The sequence below is a fragment of the Neolamprologus multifasciatus genome, chromosome 5 (assembly GCF_963576455.1).
Source record: "Neolamprologus multifasciatus chromosome 5, fNeoMul1.2, whole genome shotgun sequence".
NCBI classification, from domain to species: domain Eukaryota; kingdom Metazoa; phylum Chordata; class Actinopteri; order Cichliformes; family Cichlidae; genus Neolamprologus; species Neolamprologus multifasciatus.
The window spans coordinates 2,435,243-2,455,033 of record NC_140443.1 but is presented as its reverse complement, the minus strand read 5'-3'; the positions used below and the strand labels follow the sequence as shown (position 1 = coordinate 2,455,033).

General features: G+C 43.1%; 1 protein-coding gene across 1 annotated transcript in view; it reads right to left on the bottom strand.

Moving 5' to 3' along the window:
- Positions 1-417: 417 nt before the first annotated feature.
- Positions 418-19,791, bottom strand: part of LOC146517771 (semaphorin-3D) — a 124,435-nt gene continuing 105,061 nt past the window's right edge. Inside the window, exons 9-18 of the mRNA XM_085160405.1 lie at positions 19,673-19,787; positions 19,202-19,271; positions 18,463-18,607; positions 15,190-15,412; positions 11,134-11,222; positions 7,073-7,114; positions 6,462-6,619; positions 4,470-4,534; positions 2,966-3,123; positions 418-2,488 (exon numbers count right to left, since the gene is read on the bottom strand). Of these exons, the coding sequence (XP_085016531.1) occupies positions 1,967-2,488; positions 2,966-3,123; positions 4,470-4,534; positions 6,462-6,619; positions 7,073-7,114; positions 11,134-11,222; positions 15,190-15,412; positions 18,463-18,607; positions 19,202-19,271; positions 19,673-19,787 (1,587 nt within the window). The 3' untranslated portion in view covers positions 418-1,966. The remainder of the gene's footprint in view (positions 2,489-2,965; positions 3,124-4,469; positions 4,535-6,461; positions 6,620-7,072; positions 7,115-11,133; positions 11,223-15,189; positions 15,413-18,462; positions 18,608-19,201; positions 19,272-19,672; positions 19,788-19,791) is intronic.

The window sequence follows — 19,791 nt, the reverse complement described above, 5'->3', positions numbered from 1 at the left end:
TAAAATAATACCTCGTTATTTATCCAGCTGTAATCTTTATTTTGTTAATATATGGTATGGTTACTAGTAAATTCAAGTAAATGACCACTATAATCACCTAATAAGTCTATATCACGCCAAACAATTACTTAAAATCTATGAATTACCTACAGCCTTGCTGCACGTCTCAGCACAGCCTCGATTGACATTCCAGGACAGGGTCCACCGCAGGAGAGCTGAACGGTGCCAGTAGGGCTACAAAACGACCTCCAGCAGGGCATGCATGTGCATCTTTCTGCTCAAACTATCAGAATGAGACTCCAAGAAGAGGACACGAGGGCACGATGTGTGGAGACCTGTGCTTAGAGCCCAGGACCGTGCAGCTCAACCAGAATTCAGCCAAAAACTCCAGAACAAAAAAGATAAAATGCACAAATGTTTTTCTTTGTTTTATTTTCACTGAGTTATCATTTGTGGCTTATTCACATACAGTAAAGATGATGACATTACACGGTCTCGAAGCTTATTAGAGCTGTGAAGTAAAAAAGTTTGAAATTTGCTTATGAGGAAAACACAGGTTTATATAAACTTACAAAATGCAGTAAATTCTACAGGATACAGAAAGGAAACTAGAAAAATAGAGTTCTTTAATATACATGGACGTAAAGAGCTATACATAATGTTTCAAGCGAGGTCCATTTCATGTGTGCGTTTCCATCGAGGCCTTTAATCCGTCAGGTACGTGTGAAGCTTACGTCTCAGAGCAAACATAGATACCTGCTGAAAACTCGATAGTTTTTAATAAACAGGGTTACATGTGAAGCAGTAAACTGGGCAAACACTGGAGTCTGCTGTCAGCAAGTTAGATCATATAAATACGCTGCGTCTGTCTGCAGTGTGTCTGAGATCCTGAAACATTTCCCTCTCCAACTGTCAGTCAAACCTGAGTTTGGATGCAAACTGCACGCCAGCCACTGAGCTGTGTTAAAGGTCTGAATATTTAAACACGTAGAAGAGACATGAAAATAATAAAAAGGGTCAATCTGAGGTGTGTAAAACATGTTTTCTTCGAAAAGCTGGCAGAAATTTTGGCTTTTATAGATCCTCACTTGCAAAAGGAAACGCATTAAGAAACAGTTTTAGGGACCTTTTGCACTGAAAGCCCACTAAATGCTATCATCAGGGCAAAAACCCACATAAAAATGAAAAAACATGTCTGAAATAAATCCGAGTTCCCCTCTAAGCTCGCCTTCTCATGCAGCTCCAGACTGATTACAGAATTGCTGCTATTTTTCAATCAATCAGTCAAAGTCCTGTGCAACGAATCGAAGCGACCGTTTCACTTAAATGTCATTTTCAGAAAACTGGGCAAAGTCACAGAGAGAAAAAGCCCTGGTGAGTAAAGTGAACGATGACTAAGCTCCAGCGTGCAGCACAGAGGCTCAAACAGACTTCCAGGAGGTGACCTGAGAACAGCATCAGTCCAGAGCTGCACACAAAGATGACCCTGAAGGGGAGATCATCCAAATTTAAATCAGACCTTGCTTTTTTTGTTTATAGGTGAATAACTGGAACTTGTCCTTTAATTGCAGCTCATATCTATCAGTACATCTGTCACAGAATGCTGCAAAGTCTAACTTACACTTACTTGGACTACTTTTCTACCAAATGATTTATCAGCGACGGCTCATAAAAGCATGAACTTGAGCTACAAAAACAAGACTTCAGAGACAGATACAGGTTTCTATCTTTCTACATACATCCTTATATTTCCATTTCCAAGTCTTTCTAAATACTAAAGAGTTCAGGATGAAGGCAAACGAATCTCTTTTTCTGGAATATTAGTTTTTAATGGTAAATTATCATTAGTGTCACTTTGTTGGCCGGCTTTATTTGCTCAGGAAGCAAACGTGCTTGACTTGACCCCAGCGTGTCCTCTGCATGTACAGGATCTGTTGTCCTCGGCAGTCTCTGATCCTCCAGGTGACTAGAGAGGAACCTCGGGAGGGTTGTTCCTCCTCACGCGAGCCTTGCTGCTCTCCTGTTTCATCTTCAGCGCCCGCAGCTTCTGCTGCCGGCGCTTCTCGCGGTACCAAAGTTGCTCGCAGTACTCGTCCACGGTCAGACTGTTGCCTCCCACCTTGTGCAGGTCTTTGTAGCTCCTCAGAGGGAGCTGCTGAGGCAGCCACGAGTTCCCATGTCCTGGCAGAGAAGGCGGTGCGTGAGGGGAGCCCGGCTGGCTCAGAAACCCAGCAATGCCTCCTCCTCCGGCCGGCCCAGTTTTCCCCAGAATCACTGGGCCCGGGAGGTTGGGGTTGTGGCTCTGCATGTAGCGAGCTGGGCTGAGGCTGTGCTTGGGGATAATGCGAACGCGGTATCGAGCCAGGACCTGGGCGTAGGAGTGCTCGTGGCTGGTGCAGGTGTAGAGGCCCGAGTCGGCCTGTTGCAGGTGCTGAATGAGCAAGCCTCGCTTCAGGTGGAAGGAGCGGTCGTCATCGCTCTGAGGGAGCTGAGGAAAGAACGGCAAAAGTTCAGTCTGAGCTGATCTTTGTATTTAAGGAGGTGCACTTGTGTGCAGCAGTGCATTTTGGAACAACGGTAGTTAATGACAGTGGGACAGTTCGGATTAACTGTTTTTACAGCCCACTGGTGGGTTTACATGCAACACGGCCTCTTTCTAAACATCTTTTAGACGTCCAATCTTGGTCAGGCAGAAACAAAGTCTTTCTCAGATACACTGTTTCTGTTTGCTCAGATTTAGCCAGAAAATAATGTCCGTTAATGTCTTGTCCTTTGGATGTTCGGGACTAAAAATATATATAAATAAAACCAGAGGACGAGAACGTTTAGAGGGAAAATCCAGAGACTAAAGTCATGATAGTGTTTTGGTGAATGAGCCACATCAGAGAGAGGAAGAAGACTCTACTGTAAACATCTGTAAAAACATGAATGCTTTTAATGTGAAAACTGAGAGCAGGAAACTCACCTCTCTGCTTTCATGTGTCTGACCGACAGTCTGCTGCTGGCTGTCCGAGACCTGCAGCGTCCACCTGAGCTCCGCCTGGGACGAGCGAGGAACACACTCCAGGAAGGTGGAGTTTCCCTCAACACCGTACACCACCTTCACCTCCACAGAGTCTGAATCTGACAAAGACACAGGAAAACCCTTAGGACATTGCTCTGCACACGGTGTGATGCTCCCAGGGAAATGATGGAAATGATTCTTTTCCTTTTGTAGTTATGTTCGTTTGAATGTGAGACAGCACAGGTGATAAAAGATTATACAGAAAAAAACACTTTTTATTTGCATAGAACTGTAAAATGAAAGATTTCCTTAACTGTAAAAAAAATGAGTTTTCCGTTATTTTTGACCACAAAACAGAGAAAGCCGCAGTTATGTGATACATCCACTAGAGGGCGCCATATCCTCGTGTTCAGAACACCATGGTAACAACAGGCATTTTACCTTAATTTCACTTTTTTGTAAAAATACAATGTAACCATTTTTTAAAAAGTGCTGTCAGCTCCTGATAGTTAATACCAGTAATTAAAATATGAAGTAAAAACTTCTCAGGTGAGTTTGGTGATTCAGTGGATTTTCTGTTCACAAAAAAGAAAAAAGTTTCAGGAAAAGACAAACTGCCACTTCTGCTTTTCTCTAATACAAGCTAAACAGTTATTTAGGATCATGTACAGAATTCATCTCAGTCTGATGGTTTCGGACTCTAAAGGAGGAACTGAGCAGCAGTCTGGTTTCTAATGAAAATCATTTATTAACATAATCAATAACAGGTCCAATGTGAAGGCGGAGCTGAGGGAGGACAAGAGAATCAGTGAGCTGAGGAGGAGGTGTGATACTTCCTGATTCTGTTATCGAGGGAGAACTTTAAGATCAAATCCACACACAAGTGTAAGAATTGACTTTTATCGGCTAACTTAAAGAAACTTCCAGAGTGTCACACAGAGTGAATCGATGGGTCAGTCCTGATAGACGCGACTAAATCTGTCAGGAAAAACATTTGGAGTGTAAAATCGATTTGTTTGCAGTTTTTAACAGAACTTTAATGTCTTTTCTCCCCTGAAAAGTTCACGTGGGTATCTGTGTCTGATATATGTTTGGAAAGAAATGACGTGAATCACACTAAGGGGGTCAAAAAGTTCTGACCCTTGGAAAATTTTGCACATTTAATATATGGAACGATCAATAACAAACATCAATAATGAAGCAGAAATGAAAGAATACAATAACTCCCACATGATATATTCAGTGAGTCACATTAGACACACAGAGTATCTGAGCATCAGGTCATGTGATCGATTATGGGCCCACACAGCAAACAGGTTCCTGCCCCACAGTGACATTAACACTCTGCCACTGGTCACAGTGCAGCACATGTACACATGTAAGTGTGTGCATGTCTGCTGTGTAACAGCTGTCAGGATAATAATGTTGTAAACAGTTTATTCACATCAGCAGAGGAAATGCTTACCGTCCTCTGTGTCTGGACACTGACTCCAGGGGTCTCCATACTTCACATCCTGTCTGCGCGCCCGCCTGACGCGCACACACACACACACACACACACACAGTTAGAATCTGTATTTATTAAACACTTCATTTAGGTTGAATTTAAAGGAGCAGACTTGAATCTGTGAGTAACATGCAATCGATTGAACATAAAGACTTTTAGCCAGAGTTTGGTTCAAACATGGACGATGGATGGATGCACTGAGCCTCTCTCATGCTTTATATCAACATTTATTTGTTTTTGTAAAAGCTGCAGTGTCCTCTGATGGTTTAATTCATGCTGAAAATGTTAAAAAGCAGCTTTGTGTGTGAGCAGACGTCAGACTCATCGGTTAAAGCACAGCTGACAGCGGCAGCAGCCGATAACGCCGTGCCTTTAGATAAACTCGTATAAGTGCATTAAATCCTCCCCCTCGCTGTTGTTGCTGAGCTCCTCTGCTGCCAGAAAAAGGAGCTACTGCGATTACGAATGAGGAAACGTGGAGTGAGAACAGGCTGTGAAAATACAGAGTGTTTGTTCAGAGTTGTGTCACGTCTCGTTCTGCTTCGGCCTCCCCGTTACCCCCCAGCCCTCGCACCCATCCTCCCCTTTTTTAGCTTTAACTCATCTGCACGACTCCAACATCACAATTCCTGCATCCTTCGCTCTGTAGGTCGCCTTCAGATGTTTGAGGAAACTTGAGCGCAGCGTTTACTCAAGTCTTAAAATCTCCCTGGCTGTGCAGGCGCACGATCAGCTGATACAGATGTCATTTCAGCTCTATGTCACTGCTGCGCCGCCCATTTATCGCCCTTCTTATTATAAATTCATGACAGAACTGCTTCATGGTCATTAAAACAGAAATGAGTCAATGTTTATTTTAGCAACAATCTGCAGAACCGAGGGTCAAAAATCACTTTCAATCATAGCGCGGTTCACTGGAGGTGCCAACTTCCTCCTGGAGCAGTGCAAACGCAGGAGTTTTCATTTTCCACTTCATTTATATCTGTGAAAAAAGGCTCGTAGATCGTGTTCTTGCTTTAAATCAGCGAGATTGTGTCATTGTTTTTTATCCTGAAGGCCATCAGAGGGACAGCAGAGCATGTTTTTACTGTGAGGCAGAGGCTGTCAAAGCTCCAGAAGAAGTTCGGTTCTCACACTGCAAAATTTTAACAGCTAAAACTCCATCAGCACCGTCCACAGGTCGACCTTCCCGCTCCCCCGGCATGACCAATCACATATGAGAGGTCACACGAAGGTGGTCGTCAGCTCGATAAGTCAGCACGGGGTTTATCAAACTAGGGGGCGGCTGTGCACACAGAGTCATCTACTAACTGGAAGGTCGGTGGTTCAATCTCTGGTTCTTCCAGTTTGCACGTTGCATGTTGTCTTTGGACAAGACTCAGCTGTCCCTCATGCATCCATGAGAGCATGTGCACACGTGTTAGACGAGATGCTTGTGGGTGAATGCGACTTCAGTTACCATGGCGATGTATCCCAGGAAGATGTGTGTGCATTAAACTTTTATTTTATATTTTGAACTGGTTACCAACGGCCCACCTGCACTGGCTCCGTGGCCCAGTGGTCTGCAGGGGTGCATGTGAGTCATGTCAGCTTGTTTTTCACAGAGATATCTGGCTCTCGAGGTGATATGTGGCGAGTGTATACGCTGAAATGTCCCTGTGGTCTGCTTTCTGTCACACAAAGAGCCGTAAAGACTTTAAACCATCAGTTAACTGGGTGCCTGACGTCTTTGTCTGCTCTGATTCTTATGAAGCTACAGTCGTGTTAACAAGTTTACAATGTTTGCACAATTATCTGTTTTAAATGAAAAGAATCATGTTGTTGAAATGTGCCACATGGATGAACTTCATCTATTATTTTTGAACAACAACATAAGCAGGACTGAACGCAGTAAATCCTACAGCGTGTTCACGCTCGCTGATAAACGTCCTCCCTCTCCGTCCTCGTTACCTCCGGCTCATGGCGAAGTATCTGGAGCAGGTCTGTCCATCCCAGGAACAGTAGGGGTCTCTGGCCAGGCAGCACTCGGCACAGCCGGTCCCGTATAACTCGCACCTCTGGAGCCCCAGCTGGGCCACGCCGAGCTCGCTGGACACGTACAGCTGTTGCTGCGGAGCAGAGGGGGGAGGAAGAGGAGAGCATTTCTGTAGGCTGGCCGTACATCCTCACGGCTCATATCTGTTGCACAACTCTAAAAAACGTTGCTTAACATCCTGTTTCACCCATAATCTTCATATTTGTTTGCGCTTCTCTCAGTTTTGTATTTTAAATTAAGGATTTCAGGGACTCGTGTCACCGAAATCTATAAAGATTTAAAGATGCTACAGAAAAGAATGATTTATTCAAAGCTGAAAAGTCAACATCTAATATTTAGATCAAATTTAAATACTTTAGATATCTTGGTCTGAATCGTCTGGATAGATGTAAAAACACACATTTCCTGTTTGACCAGGACCATCACTGTGACATGAACAAAATAACGACTTATTTAAGTTAAGAAAGCTCCAGAAATACATAAGTAATCCAAGTCCGACGCTTCAGAGAGAAACAGAGAGACTTACTCGCTTGGTGGAAAGCTCCATGCTGAGGATGGGAGTGGGACTCTGCGGGATCAAGAGGAGAAGTATAAATATGAGAAGTTACAGATAACGACGGCGGCGTTCATCGATGCAGCGCGATAGGTGAGAATTATTAATGAGACGAGGAATAATTTAGGATTTAGGAGTAACTGCAGTGCCGGCTTCATCAGGCTCGAGTTTCCTGTTGCACAATTCAGAAAAATTCTCATTGGTGAATAAATGTGGGAGAAAGCAAAGACGAGCAGCGTTTATGCTGTTTAACAGCTGCAGCAGCTGGCAGCAGAGAAACTTTTAAATGAGATTATTAGTCAGTAAATCAGTGGACGATTAAAACTGGCCAACATGATATACAAAAAACACAGTTCACTATTTCTTATTTATTTTTATTACGTAAATATTTAAACAGCGTTTATATATCGATGTTATAGTGGACAGATACTCATGTGAGCCTAGTTTTGAGGATTCTTTGACTCTATACGCACGTTTAATGGCAGTTGTTATGCCTTTTGGTCAAAAGTCAGTAGTTAGTGCATAGTCTGATTAAGTTACATAAGCAAAGTGATAAATAAGTTCAAAGTAATCCATGCTAAAAACAGTTAAAATGTCTGGGTTCGAAATTTGCTCAGAGTGAGTCATTGTTATCACAAGCGATCTTTGTATTGTATGTGCGGAAATGGGAGCGAGGGAGCGCTCTGATCATTCGCCTATCTTTGACGTATTTTCTCCGTTAATGCCGGGAAAAGTGCTTCGGCAGTATTAAAAGAGTGAACGAGTTCATGTACACGCTAAGAGTGCCCTACACGCTTGTACCTTGGGAAACGTTCGTCTTTGTGAGTATTTATATGTTCAGAAATAACTTTTATATGTGTTTACCTGGAGTTAACTGTGATGCTAAAGTAACGCACTTGTTAAGCTAGGCTAATCAGTAAGTTTGTCATTAAGATGTGTATTAGCTAGCAGTTTATTTTCACTTTCTGTACATTTCAGTTACAAATAAGAAATAGCAAGGAGAAGCCTTGAGAGAGGATAAGGCTTTAAAGCAGGGGTGTCAAACTCAAATACAAAGTGGGCCAAAATTCAAAACTGGAACAAAGTCGCGGGCTAACATTAATATTTATTGAAAAAAAAAATCTTCCTCCAGATTTAAGAATGAATCTTTTCTTATGGACTAAACAATATATATATTAGCTAGGGATGCACCGATACTGGTATCGGGGCCGATACTGTAAAATGTGTGTGTACTCATACTCGTAAAAGTTAACCGATACCATGAACCGATACTAACTTGTGTCGTTAATCAGAGGGTGGCTTGTAATTTCTGTTGTAGTTTTTTAGATTGGCCACTAGGGGGACATCCCGCGCTAAACAGGCACAGGGTTAGGCGAGTGAGACTGGCAGCTCCAGATAAAAAAGAGAAACTGGAGGCTGCTGTAGCTAGGCTAAACAAAATGTCAGCAGTGTGGAACAGCCAACTTTAACTCAGGTTTTGGAAAAGCGATGAAAAATGTCAAGAGAAAATCCACGGGCAGTTAAAATAACAGAGGCTCTGACTCATTTTATCGCTCTGGATGACCAGCCAATGCCGGTCGTGGAAAACATAGGATTGCACCGTCTTCTCAGCATACTCGAGCTGCGATATGAAATATAATAAATAAACAGAAGTGTTTATTTATTATTCTGAAAGCTCGGGACAGTGCTAATAGTTCAGTGATATTTTGTTAAATTACAATGTGGAGACTTCGCAATAATTTAACAGAAGTGCTTATTTTTCACTTGAAATTTTTTTGTGGTCATTTTTATTAAGATTTTATTTTTTATCGGCAGAGAATAAAATAATTCCAATTCATTGCATTTGTGTGTGTGTGTGTGTGGTAGAAGTATCGTTTTTTGTACTCTGTATCGGCAAGTACTCAGATCCAAGTATCGGTATAGTCTCGGTTTGAAAAAATTGGTATCGTTGCATCCCTAATATTAGCTGTATAATACCAGTAGGCCAGCTCTAATCGTAATTTGGTATGGCTTCGCGGGCCACATGTAATTAGGCTGTGGGCCAAATTTGGCCCGCGGGCCAGAGTTTGACACCTATGCTTTAAAGGATCTTCATTAAAAGCAAGAAAAGCAAGCCTTGTGTGGAAGATCTCGTCTATTTTGTTCGCTAGCTGTCTAGCTTCACATGGTCATGTGTGGTGAGGGCAGCATAGCAGTACTTGTATCTTGGTAACCTTCATATGCATTTTATAGCTTATTTAATATTATTTGTACCTGAGCAGCGACTGCAGGTCCAGCTAAATTTGTTACAAGCATCTGGAAATTAAGCCCAGACTCCCAAACTCAAACCAAACCTACTTAAGTGACGGACTTGAACAAATGAACTTCGTTACTTCCTGTCAAAAACGACCCAGTTTATATAAAAAAAGAACAAACACACGTTCTTATTTGCAGACAAACCTGCAGGAACGGAGGAGGAAAGGTCGACTCGCACGGCTGACTCCAAACCACAGACGCTGCTCCTTAAAAGCAGCAATAATTCAGCCGTTTGAGGTGGAGGAATGCCTCGCAGCGACTCACGGCTGAGGTCAGGGCAACTACTGAGATTAGAAATCTAATAAGTCTCTTTCTTCTTCGGGGGGTAAAATTACCCCCCAGCTCCATTTTTCTGGCTCACTGACTCGGTAAAGCGTTTCACAAAGGGAGTCGACGACCCCTGACCTCGCTGAGCCGAGGAGTCGAAGTGAAGGAGAGACGAAGTGTTTTACAGTGATATGACTATCCTGCGTTCTGTCACAGCCACAAACTGAACAAGCTCATGTGAAACCTGGTCAGGGTGCAGCCCGACCCCCCCGCAGCCCCCTGCAGACTTCAGCCCATAGAAATAAAAGCTCTCGTTTCATACGCTGCCCACAGCTGTCCGGCTGTTTTGTGAGTCTGCTGGAAATGGGTTTGTTCCTGTCTTAATTTCAGCTGGAAGTAAACAGGCCGAGTGTGTGTGGCATCCTGTTTGTTTGTGGCTTCTCTTCCTTCACCTGTCCTCAGCTCCAGCATTTCTCCATTCAACTTCCTGCTTCCTTCCCTCTCTCCCGTCCTTTTATCCCCCTCCTCTGCATCCTTCTCTCTATTTCTGTCCTCTGTGTTTTTTTTCTGCATTTAGTCCAGCTGTATTTTTTCCTTTCACCCTGATGCATCCATCCCTCCTCACGTCCCTCACTTCTCTCTCTTTGCCGTCCACATTAGCTTATTTACCCAGATGACCTTGGGAAATATGTGCCCTGCTTTAGTGGAGTTTTTCCAGAAAACAATGTTCGATCACACGGTCCGGGCCTGGCAGATGGACGGTGGGAGTCACGGAAACAAGCCCTGTGATTTTAGCCATAAAAGTCCCGTGTAGTTCGCCTCTGAGCTCGAGGCTTAAAGGTTCTGTGGGAGACTCGTTTGAAATCAGGTGGTGCAGCAGGACAGACGGCTCAGTTTCTGGGTGCTCGGCATGCTTCAGCAACTGGACCAGTTTATCAAAAGGTGCTGTTAAAGGAGACCTGGGTCAGGCAGTATAAAACATGGGCATAAACACCATGATGTCACCTGTTGGTTTGTGAAATCTGGTGTTTAAGCGAGACACAGACTTGACTGTGAAACTGATTTTGTTAAGTCCAGAGTGAAAAATCGGCTCCGTCTGAAACTCTGAATGACCAAAATTTACAAAGTGAACTTCATGATTTATTCAGTTTGACCTGAAATAAACAACCGAGCCCACAAACTCATCAGGGAAGTGTTTACAGAGGCCCCGGCAACAGACGTCTACGGGGAAGGAAGCGTTTCTGCAACCACAGGAGGCACATCAGCTGTTCAGACCCAGCAACTACATCCATCGTTTTATTTTGACTGTTTTTGGATCTGATGGAGAAACTGAGGGCTGTTAGTCACAAAGTAAACCTGCTTTGTCATCAGGAAAGCGTTAATCACACACAGCTCTGTGAATATAACAGGTTGGAAACATTAACACCACCTTAGTGCTCTCCATCGCTCACAGACCTGTAATAACATCTCACCTGGAAGACCGTCAGCTCCTCCAGTATGACCTCCTCTGTGACCCAGTTGTCTTTAATGACAGACACCGCCTTCACCACCTTCCCATCATCTGCAACATAAAAGAGGATTTTTGACTGCCGTGTGGGAATCCTGCAGCAAAACACACATTTTCATTTCAGCTTTGAAACCAAACTCCGCCCCAATAAAACATCTGCAAAGACGCTCTTAGATTCATGCCGGAGTGATGAAACGGTAAGAATGCACGAGCCCGTCTTTAGAGAAACTCCAGCAGGAACAACGAAAGTTTGATCCGTTTTATCTTCTCCGAAGCAGAGCCAGGAGTTCTGTTTCACAACAGCCTCCCAGGAAAGCCCCTTCGGGAGATGACGCGTTCCCACGTTAGCACGGGACACAGCGGTAACCCTGGTAACAACGCTAAACAGGCACCTCGCGCACAATTTACAGCAGTTTGTTGTTACACACGCCAGCTGTGACGGTGAAACCACACACTGCACTCAGGATGTAACACAGCAAAACCATATGGAACACAAACATGCACAAATCGACTGCTGAAGACGCAGACGGGCGCGCATTTGTACGTTTGCATGTTCGGGCATTCGAACGCGCTCGCTCGCATCACGCCAGGATGCTCGTAAAGCTCCGCTGTGGGGAACCGTGTGTGTTTGCAGCCGTTTGTGAGGCTACTGCATGCTGTGTGTGTGTCTGCAGACGTGTCTGTCAAACAAGCGTACCTTCATCACTGAGTAATGATGCGCTTTTGTAGACTTTTGTAACGTTTAATTTCACAGTAAAAATGTAATCTGGTAGCTTTGTGATTATACTGATCGCTGCATTTCTGTTTTCTTAGACTCTAAACACAGAAACCACAAATCAGCACAACCTGGAGATGAAACAAATCCAACAAGCTTCTATAAAATAATGTATATGTTTCCCACTGGGTCCTTTATTTGGTTAAAACTGAACCAGAGTCAAACATAAATGAAGCACGACAGGCTGGCAGAGCGAGGACAGCAGCTAGTTTTTGTTTATTTACTCATTTATTGTCACAAACATAACTCAGAGAGAATCATTGATTTCTTAACCTTTACTAAAACAGATGGACTCGTTCTCAGAGGAGCGTTTCTGTTAATCAGTGATGAAATAACACCAAATGACATCTCTAAACTGCGTTAAATTTATTTTAAACTTCCACAGTTGCTTTGAAGCCTCACAGAGCACAAAGGTGTTCGCTTTGAACTGAAACCAGCAGGTCACTTTTGACCTTTGGGGTTTATATTTAAGACCTCCATTAAGTCAGGTGAGGTCAGGGTTCATCGCTCCGGGAGACCCACATACATGAATCTGATCCCCTGCATACCAAACCCAGGCACAGACATCTCCACCTTTCATTTGTTATCATTCACCGTTTGAAACAAAGATAAGACGATAAGGAGAATGTGCAGGTATCCGCGGCGTCATCGTGTCAGCCTCAGTGTTTATCAGGATACAGGAGCAGAAGGATAAGAGCGCTGATAGTCCGTCCGAGTGATAGATGGTATGAACTTAATAAAGCCATGAAGCTCCCGGTGCACAGCTTTTGTGCTGATGTTAATTCAGAGGATGTCTGGAGTGGTGACTTTTAAGCACTATGTGACCTTGGTGACCTCGTTCTGCCATCGTGGACGAGTTACGATGTTTCTTAAATGCTTCTATTCTCCAATAACACCACTTCCAGCTGATTGTGGGATATCTGCACACTGTCTCGTTACAGTACAGTTTAAACCTTTTCTAAACCCATGCACTATTCATCCAATCACAGCAGGGTTTGTGAAAAGCTACAGGACGGAGCAGCTTAAAGTTACAGTGTTTGATTTAAACGAACTTAAGCATCTATCACGTATCTGTGAGCTGTTTGTTAAGATTTGCAACTCAGGATGAAAAAATAGTTTTGTGACCTTGTTAGATTTGTGTTCTCATGAGTAAATATATTAATTTATCTTATGTTGTGAAAGACGTTTTTCTGATTGTCATTTTATTTTGGAAACTATTTTATTTTGGTGATTATAGATTACTTCCTGTTCCTTATGTTCCGAAGCGCGAACTGCTAAAGTAATGTATGGTTTTCCCTCCTGTGTTGCTGACAATAAAAGAAACGGGAAAAGTAATCAATCAACCAAGTGTGTGCATTATTAAGAGAACATGACCGAAGAAGAAGAAAACTCTTCGAGCTCAACAGACCTGAAGCAGAGCAGAAAGTGCTGAATGACAGACCACTTTATGTTTTCTTGACAGCAGAAATGAAACACATCTGCACTATTTACTGCCCATTAGCAGACTGATGAGCTAAATCTGAACTTAACTGGACTGGATATAAAATAAGCTTCTGTAAGCTTTCAGTGCACAGCACTGTGTTCACTGAAGATGTGTTTTTCTTTGTCATTCTTCAGGAAGATTTTAAAAATTAGTATTATACAAGGTTATAGAAATTTGGTTTGTTAAATTTTTTTGTGTTGATTTAATTTTTTGATTTATCATTGATTTCTTTTCAAACTGTTATACAACTTATTTATCAATGCTATTTATTTTCTTGATTAAGGATTTGATTATTTCTATGGGGGTAAGGGAGAGGATAAGTATAAGCCTTAAGGCTTCAGCCTGTTCCTTTTTCGGTTACTGTTTGAGTACTTTTATGTAAAATTATAATCTGTTGTTGTTGTTGTTGACTGAAATAAAAATTTAAATTCAATTCATTCATTCACTTTAATACATCTGAACAGATAAACTAGAAGCCACAATTCAAACGAGTACTCGACCGCAGTAACCTGTAGACTTCTCAAAGCTGTATTTCAATCCTAAACTAAACGGTGTGATGCAGGCGTGTGATTAAAGAGTAGGATATTTTTAAAATGGGATATAACAAACCAATAAAAAAAGTCATCTGTCACTCAGAAAGCATGTAGAAATATTCCTCCAGGTGGTATTAGGTGAAAGATTAGAAGGAGCATTTATCAGGCAGGTGAATGTGGAGCTAACGGGGGGATGAGAGGTGGAGAGGAATCCACTCAGCAGAGATGTATGGAGCAGTCGGAGCACCTCTGGCCCCCCGATCTGTCGCCAGCACTTAAATAACCGCCGCCATTAATCATGCACACACACACACACACACACACAAAGAAGCAAACACACCTGTGTGCACATTAATGAACAAAGGCCCAACACACTCAGGAAATCATTCACCCCGTCACAATAAAAGCCCGCCATTTTTCACCGCCTTACAGATAATGAATGAAAACATGTTTACACACAACAGGCGAGCCACAGTACGCCGCTCTAAAAGACGGTCCAATCACACGCTCGAGTTCAAACGCCCGCTCCCTCGGCCCCGCCTCAGCTGATCTTATTTTACCGACGGGTTTAAGTCTCACAGCCGAGCGTCCAAAGTTTCACCGGATCTGAACGTTCTGCTGTTCTGTCAGTCGTGTCCCGACTAAGCTGATGTTTCCAGAGTCTGCAGATGTTCTGGCTCAAACACGGAGGAAGAATTATTCATGATTCATGGGTTTAAAAGATACAAAATAGGAACATTTTTAAATCAGGGAAATGTGTTAAAGAAGGTTAAAAGAACACGTTAGAAACAGGGGACGTGTTAGAAATCACATGTCACTATTTAACTGGAATTTAGTGCTAATATAAGAACACCACGACCTCTTTTGGTGAAGATCCAGCCAAAAAAGACAACTCATAGCTCAATATTTGTCAATCCTGCCTCTTCTTTTATCATTTTACTGTTTCAAAGTCAAAACGGCCTTTTCACCTTTTATCTCAACATTAAGTTTTGCTCTGTTCTCAGTGTAAAACCCACAAAACACCTTTTTGCGTTCCAGAGAAAACGTCACCAGTTTGCCTCCTTGTAAACTCACCTCTAAACTCTCTTTGCTTCATTTACACACTTCCCATCGCACTCTGAATCAGCTCAACTGATCTCTCGCTGGTAACAAACTGATGAGATTTCAGTCCCAGCTGCACACTCTGAGTCTGTTTTCCTCCCCTCTTCTCCTTCCCCTCGTCCTCCTCACCTGTGCCCAGGTGCAAGACGTCGTACGATCCGTCCTCGGCGTCCGCCCTGTCCACGACAACCTTCTTTAACATGTAGGCCGAGTTGACGCGGGTTAAGATGGGCCGACCGCCCAGAGGCAGGACGGGCTCCCACATCAGCTGATGCTGCCGCATGAAGCTCACCACCTCATCTGGGAAGTCCTTGGTGGATTTGTGGAGAGCATCGTAGGTCTCGCTGGGACACTGGAGGACCAGAGGGAGGAATACAGGAACAAACCATCAGCGGGGAAGACGAACGACTGAGTGAGGGAGCGACACTCAGTCGAACAACATAAGGTTCATGTTTGTCTGGTAAATGATGAGAACAGCAGACAGAAAGAAACATGTAGTGAGAAGATTTTCTATTCAACTTGACTACACAGGTCGTGCTTTTTATCATTGTTTACATGGATTTAAAGAGTTTTTATTTCTGTCTTTTCTAGAATAACAAAGTCAAAGATTTGGTTGAGCATTTTTTACCAAACAGAGTCACAATTCTGGAAGCTGAGCTTGTACATCAGCTTGCAGAGTGGACTTTAACCGGACTTCACCATTCACTGTGGAGTAAGTATAATAGGGCTGCCACAAATGATTATTTTGATAGTCGACTAGTCACCGATTATTTTTGCAATTAGTTGACTAATCAGATCATCATCCACTGGACATAAAACGTACAGCTTATTGCACCAGCTGCATCTGCTCTTATATAACTATCATTAGCTTACAGCTTTAAGTGTTTAAGGTATGTGCTAACTAAAAATAAAGACTATTATAGATTAAAATTTATTAAATTTTAATGAAATTTGCAGATTGTTTCAGTGAAGTTTAATAAACTCCTTGCTATCTAAAATATAACAGGACACCGGAGTAAATTCTCGAGCATCTCACACTTCTGATAATCAGCTGTCTGCTTGACGTTTATTCAGCTGTGTAAAAACTATAACTTTAATCTCAGCCAAACAGATTTACTCAGGAACAAATAAAATACTGAAAAAAGCCAAACAATAACATTTTTAAGTTATCTAAGTGACTTATATATCATGTTTAACCTGAGTAGCAAAAGACAGCGGTGGGTTTGAAAACGATCTGCCGGGAGTCCGGTGTTCTCACGGCTCTAGTTAGCCTAGCCCCCGGCTAGCTATCAAGCTAGTGGGTAACAGACGTCTCCGAAAACGTCGGAGCGCTTTTGAAAATATGTGGTGTCTTGATAAACTGAGCAGATATTTGAGGTTTACACAGCTACATTCTCGCCTGAAAATATGTTAAACGTTTATTTTGTGACCCAGAAAGAATAATAAGAGTAATATTAAAACTAACTAGCTGCCGCCATTGTTGGAAACTGAGCTGGGCTGCGCTATGAATTCTGGGACACAGCTTCTTCTTCTTCGGGGTTTAACGGCAGCTGGCATCCTTGTACATGCAGTGCTGCCATCTTCTGTTTCAGTCCGTTATTACACTCTTAAATCCTACTACTTATTCCTGCGTCTTTTGTGATCTTACAAAGTTTCAAACGACGCGTCGACTATTAAATCAGTCGTCGACGATTTTGATAGTCGACGTAATCGTGGCAGCCCTAAAGTATAATTTTACCTAGTCAGAGGGAGCATCCATCCATAATGATGATCATTTATTTCGGTTATATATCGGTTTGTATTTGTGCTGCTGGTGTCTTTTTTAAGCATTTTTAATTAGACAAATAATAGAACTTTGTTTGTGCTCCAGTTTTGGTCGGTGCCTAACAGATATTTGAGCCTACACAGTTTACAGATGCTGGTTCCAGCTAATAAACGTGCTACATAAATGGTACAGACCAGGCTTTAAAACATTTCACAAACTAGTGGGTGATTTTATGATGCAGTCTATAGCCAACTCTGGTGGTTTGAAGAAAAATTACAGATGGGATCGAAATGCTGAAGACAGGATTGTAAAAAGGAGAAAACACGAGTCGAGCACAGTGAAAAAGCTGAAGTCAACAAGACAGCGAGTCAGTGATCGGGGGATTAGAATCACAGCATCGCGCTGACGTTTTCATATTGCTATTAATCATCCTGCTACTTCAAACTTCTCCCCCTGCAGCTCTGATGCGACTCACCTCTTCTGCAATCAGCCACATGATTCAGCACCACTCTGCAGAGCTCTGAGTCCCCCAGCAGGGAGAATGAAATAACACCTGACACACACACACACACTAAAACCTCAGCACCTCCTGACAGGTTGAAGTTCCCCAGAGGACTTCACAGCTCAGGTGTTAAATCACCAGAGGTTTTCCTCTCGCAGCGCCATCAGCTTGTTTTCATTAGCGGAGTTGTGTGTGTTTGCAGTCTGATCTCACAGGAGAGTCTTAGTTATTCACACAAACATAAATACCGTCCTGTCGCCACTATATTAGCAGAGATTTATGGGCGACGAGGCTTTAAAAGGAGCAGCTTTTGAACATTAAAGTGACAGCCTGACCAAAACCTTACCCCGTGCTTAAAGGGCCGTTTCACCGCAAATACTCGAGAGATGCTGAAGGTTATACTGCAGAGTTTTCAGACACAGTACTGTGAAGACAGTAATTTATTCATTTCACTATTTCAAGCCATTAATTTTACTTTAAACTGGCCTCAAATCAGCGCCTAAAAGAATAAAAATGTGACGTAAAAACCATCCAGACTGCAGACAGATCAGATGTTTGCTCTAAAGAACCTGTACCTGTAAATACCTGTATATTTACTGCACATTCATACACTCTCTACCAGAAATTCTACATTTTTGTAATAAGAGAACTGTGCAAAGATGTGACTCTTAGCTCTGCACTGTGGACAGAGGCTGTCCAATGCTGTTGCAGCCTGCTGAGGAGCTGTGATGTTGCAGCCCTTCTTCTTCTTCTGGCTGAAGATTTAAGACTGTCTGTGCATTTGGGGATGACTTTAAGGGGGGATCACATTCCTCCATGACGGGAGTTTATGATGGATAATAATGCAAACACATGAACTTTGTACATGTATGCAAAGATATGATTTACAGGTACTGTGCAAACCTCCCAGCAGTGTCCTCTGTTTCGTATCTTTAATCCCATCTGTTAGAATACTTCAGCTTTATTTCAGGAAGCTGTTATGTGGCCGACAGAAAACTAGACGACGGTGGAGGGAGGTTCGGGGATTTTTTATTTATTTTATCTGCCTATATAACAAAGGATCATGTTGTAGTATATTAAAATGTTTCATGCTACAGTGGTTTGTTTTGGGGGTCTTTGGTGCGGGCGTACTCACGGTGCCAGGTCTTGGGTAGGGGATGTGACCCTTGTACTCGACCCAGCGATAGTCGGGACCTTCTTTATGGGCAAATGGCCCGTTGAAAGCAGTTCGAATGGACGCCATGGAGAACACACACACTGCTGAACCACGAAATATGGAGCTGTGGAAGAAAAAGGAGGTGTTGGTGACGGCTGAGATAGAAAGATGGAGTTTGGGAGTTAGGAGAAGCGGAGGAAAGAAGAACGCCAAAACAGGCCAGGAAGGAAGGAAGAATAAAAGAGGAAGGAGAAAGAAGGAAGCAGGAAAGGAAGGACACGAGGGGAAAAAAGGTGGAGTGCTTTCATACAAAAACACAACCAGCTGGGCCTCTTCACCTTTGACCCTGGACACCTCCCACATCTGACCTCTGCTCTTTGCACCCCTGAGTGTGCACGTGCCAGCCTGGCAGTGGGCGTGCACATACAGGAAGAGGACGCCCTCCCTCTTCCCTTGAAAACTGTTTCCTTCAGTTTTTAAGCCTAAATGTCAATAAAGTTCTCGTTGAATCAGAAGTTCGGTCATGAACATGTGCAGCGGCGGGCTCGTGAGCACCACTGAGGATATAATGACACGGGCCAGCACCAGATAATAATCACGTGACTTTTAAAGGCGAAATCTTTAAAATTTTGCATTTTAAAAGGATTTCTTAAGAAATGTAAAAGTTTAAGCAGCTCATGATACATGTAAGTGACTGCACGGCTGAAGGCGCCCTCACCTGGACGTGCTGAAGACTCCATAGATGGTCGGGTTCTGAGGGTCCTTGGTCTCCAGGACAAAGATGTCCTCTAAGGAAACACAGAGGCTGCTTTTAAACTCAGAATCATGAACAATGTGCAGCAGTAAAACCGTGTTATTCATACTGAGGGAGGAAGACTGGAAGAAGTTTAGATCTGCCTGTTCTGTCTCCTCGTCACCTGTAAATCATTCACAGTTGCACAAATTTGTACCAATAAAGTTTTAATCAGTGGCTGATGTGGCGAAACTTCAACCTTTGTAACCTCAGCCTCCTAAAGACAAGACAGGACCGTGTGTGGAAGGAAAGGAGGAGACAAATATCACAGTGTCAGCTTTGGGACGATAAGGCGAGAGCACAGGCGAGGCGTACTGCACTAAGATTATTCAGGAGAGGTCACGTAAGAAAACATCCAGAGAGGAAGGAAGAGGAGGAAGAGGAGGAGTTTTTTACCAAGCTCATCAAACTGCGTGTCGACTCCAGACGGGCCGGGGACAGAACAGACCAGCCGGGCTTTGAGGAAGGTGGTCCAGCGGTTGATGAGACTCCTCCTCCCGCCGAGATCGTTCTGG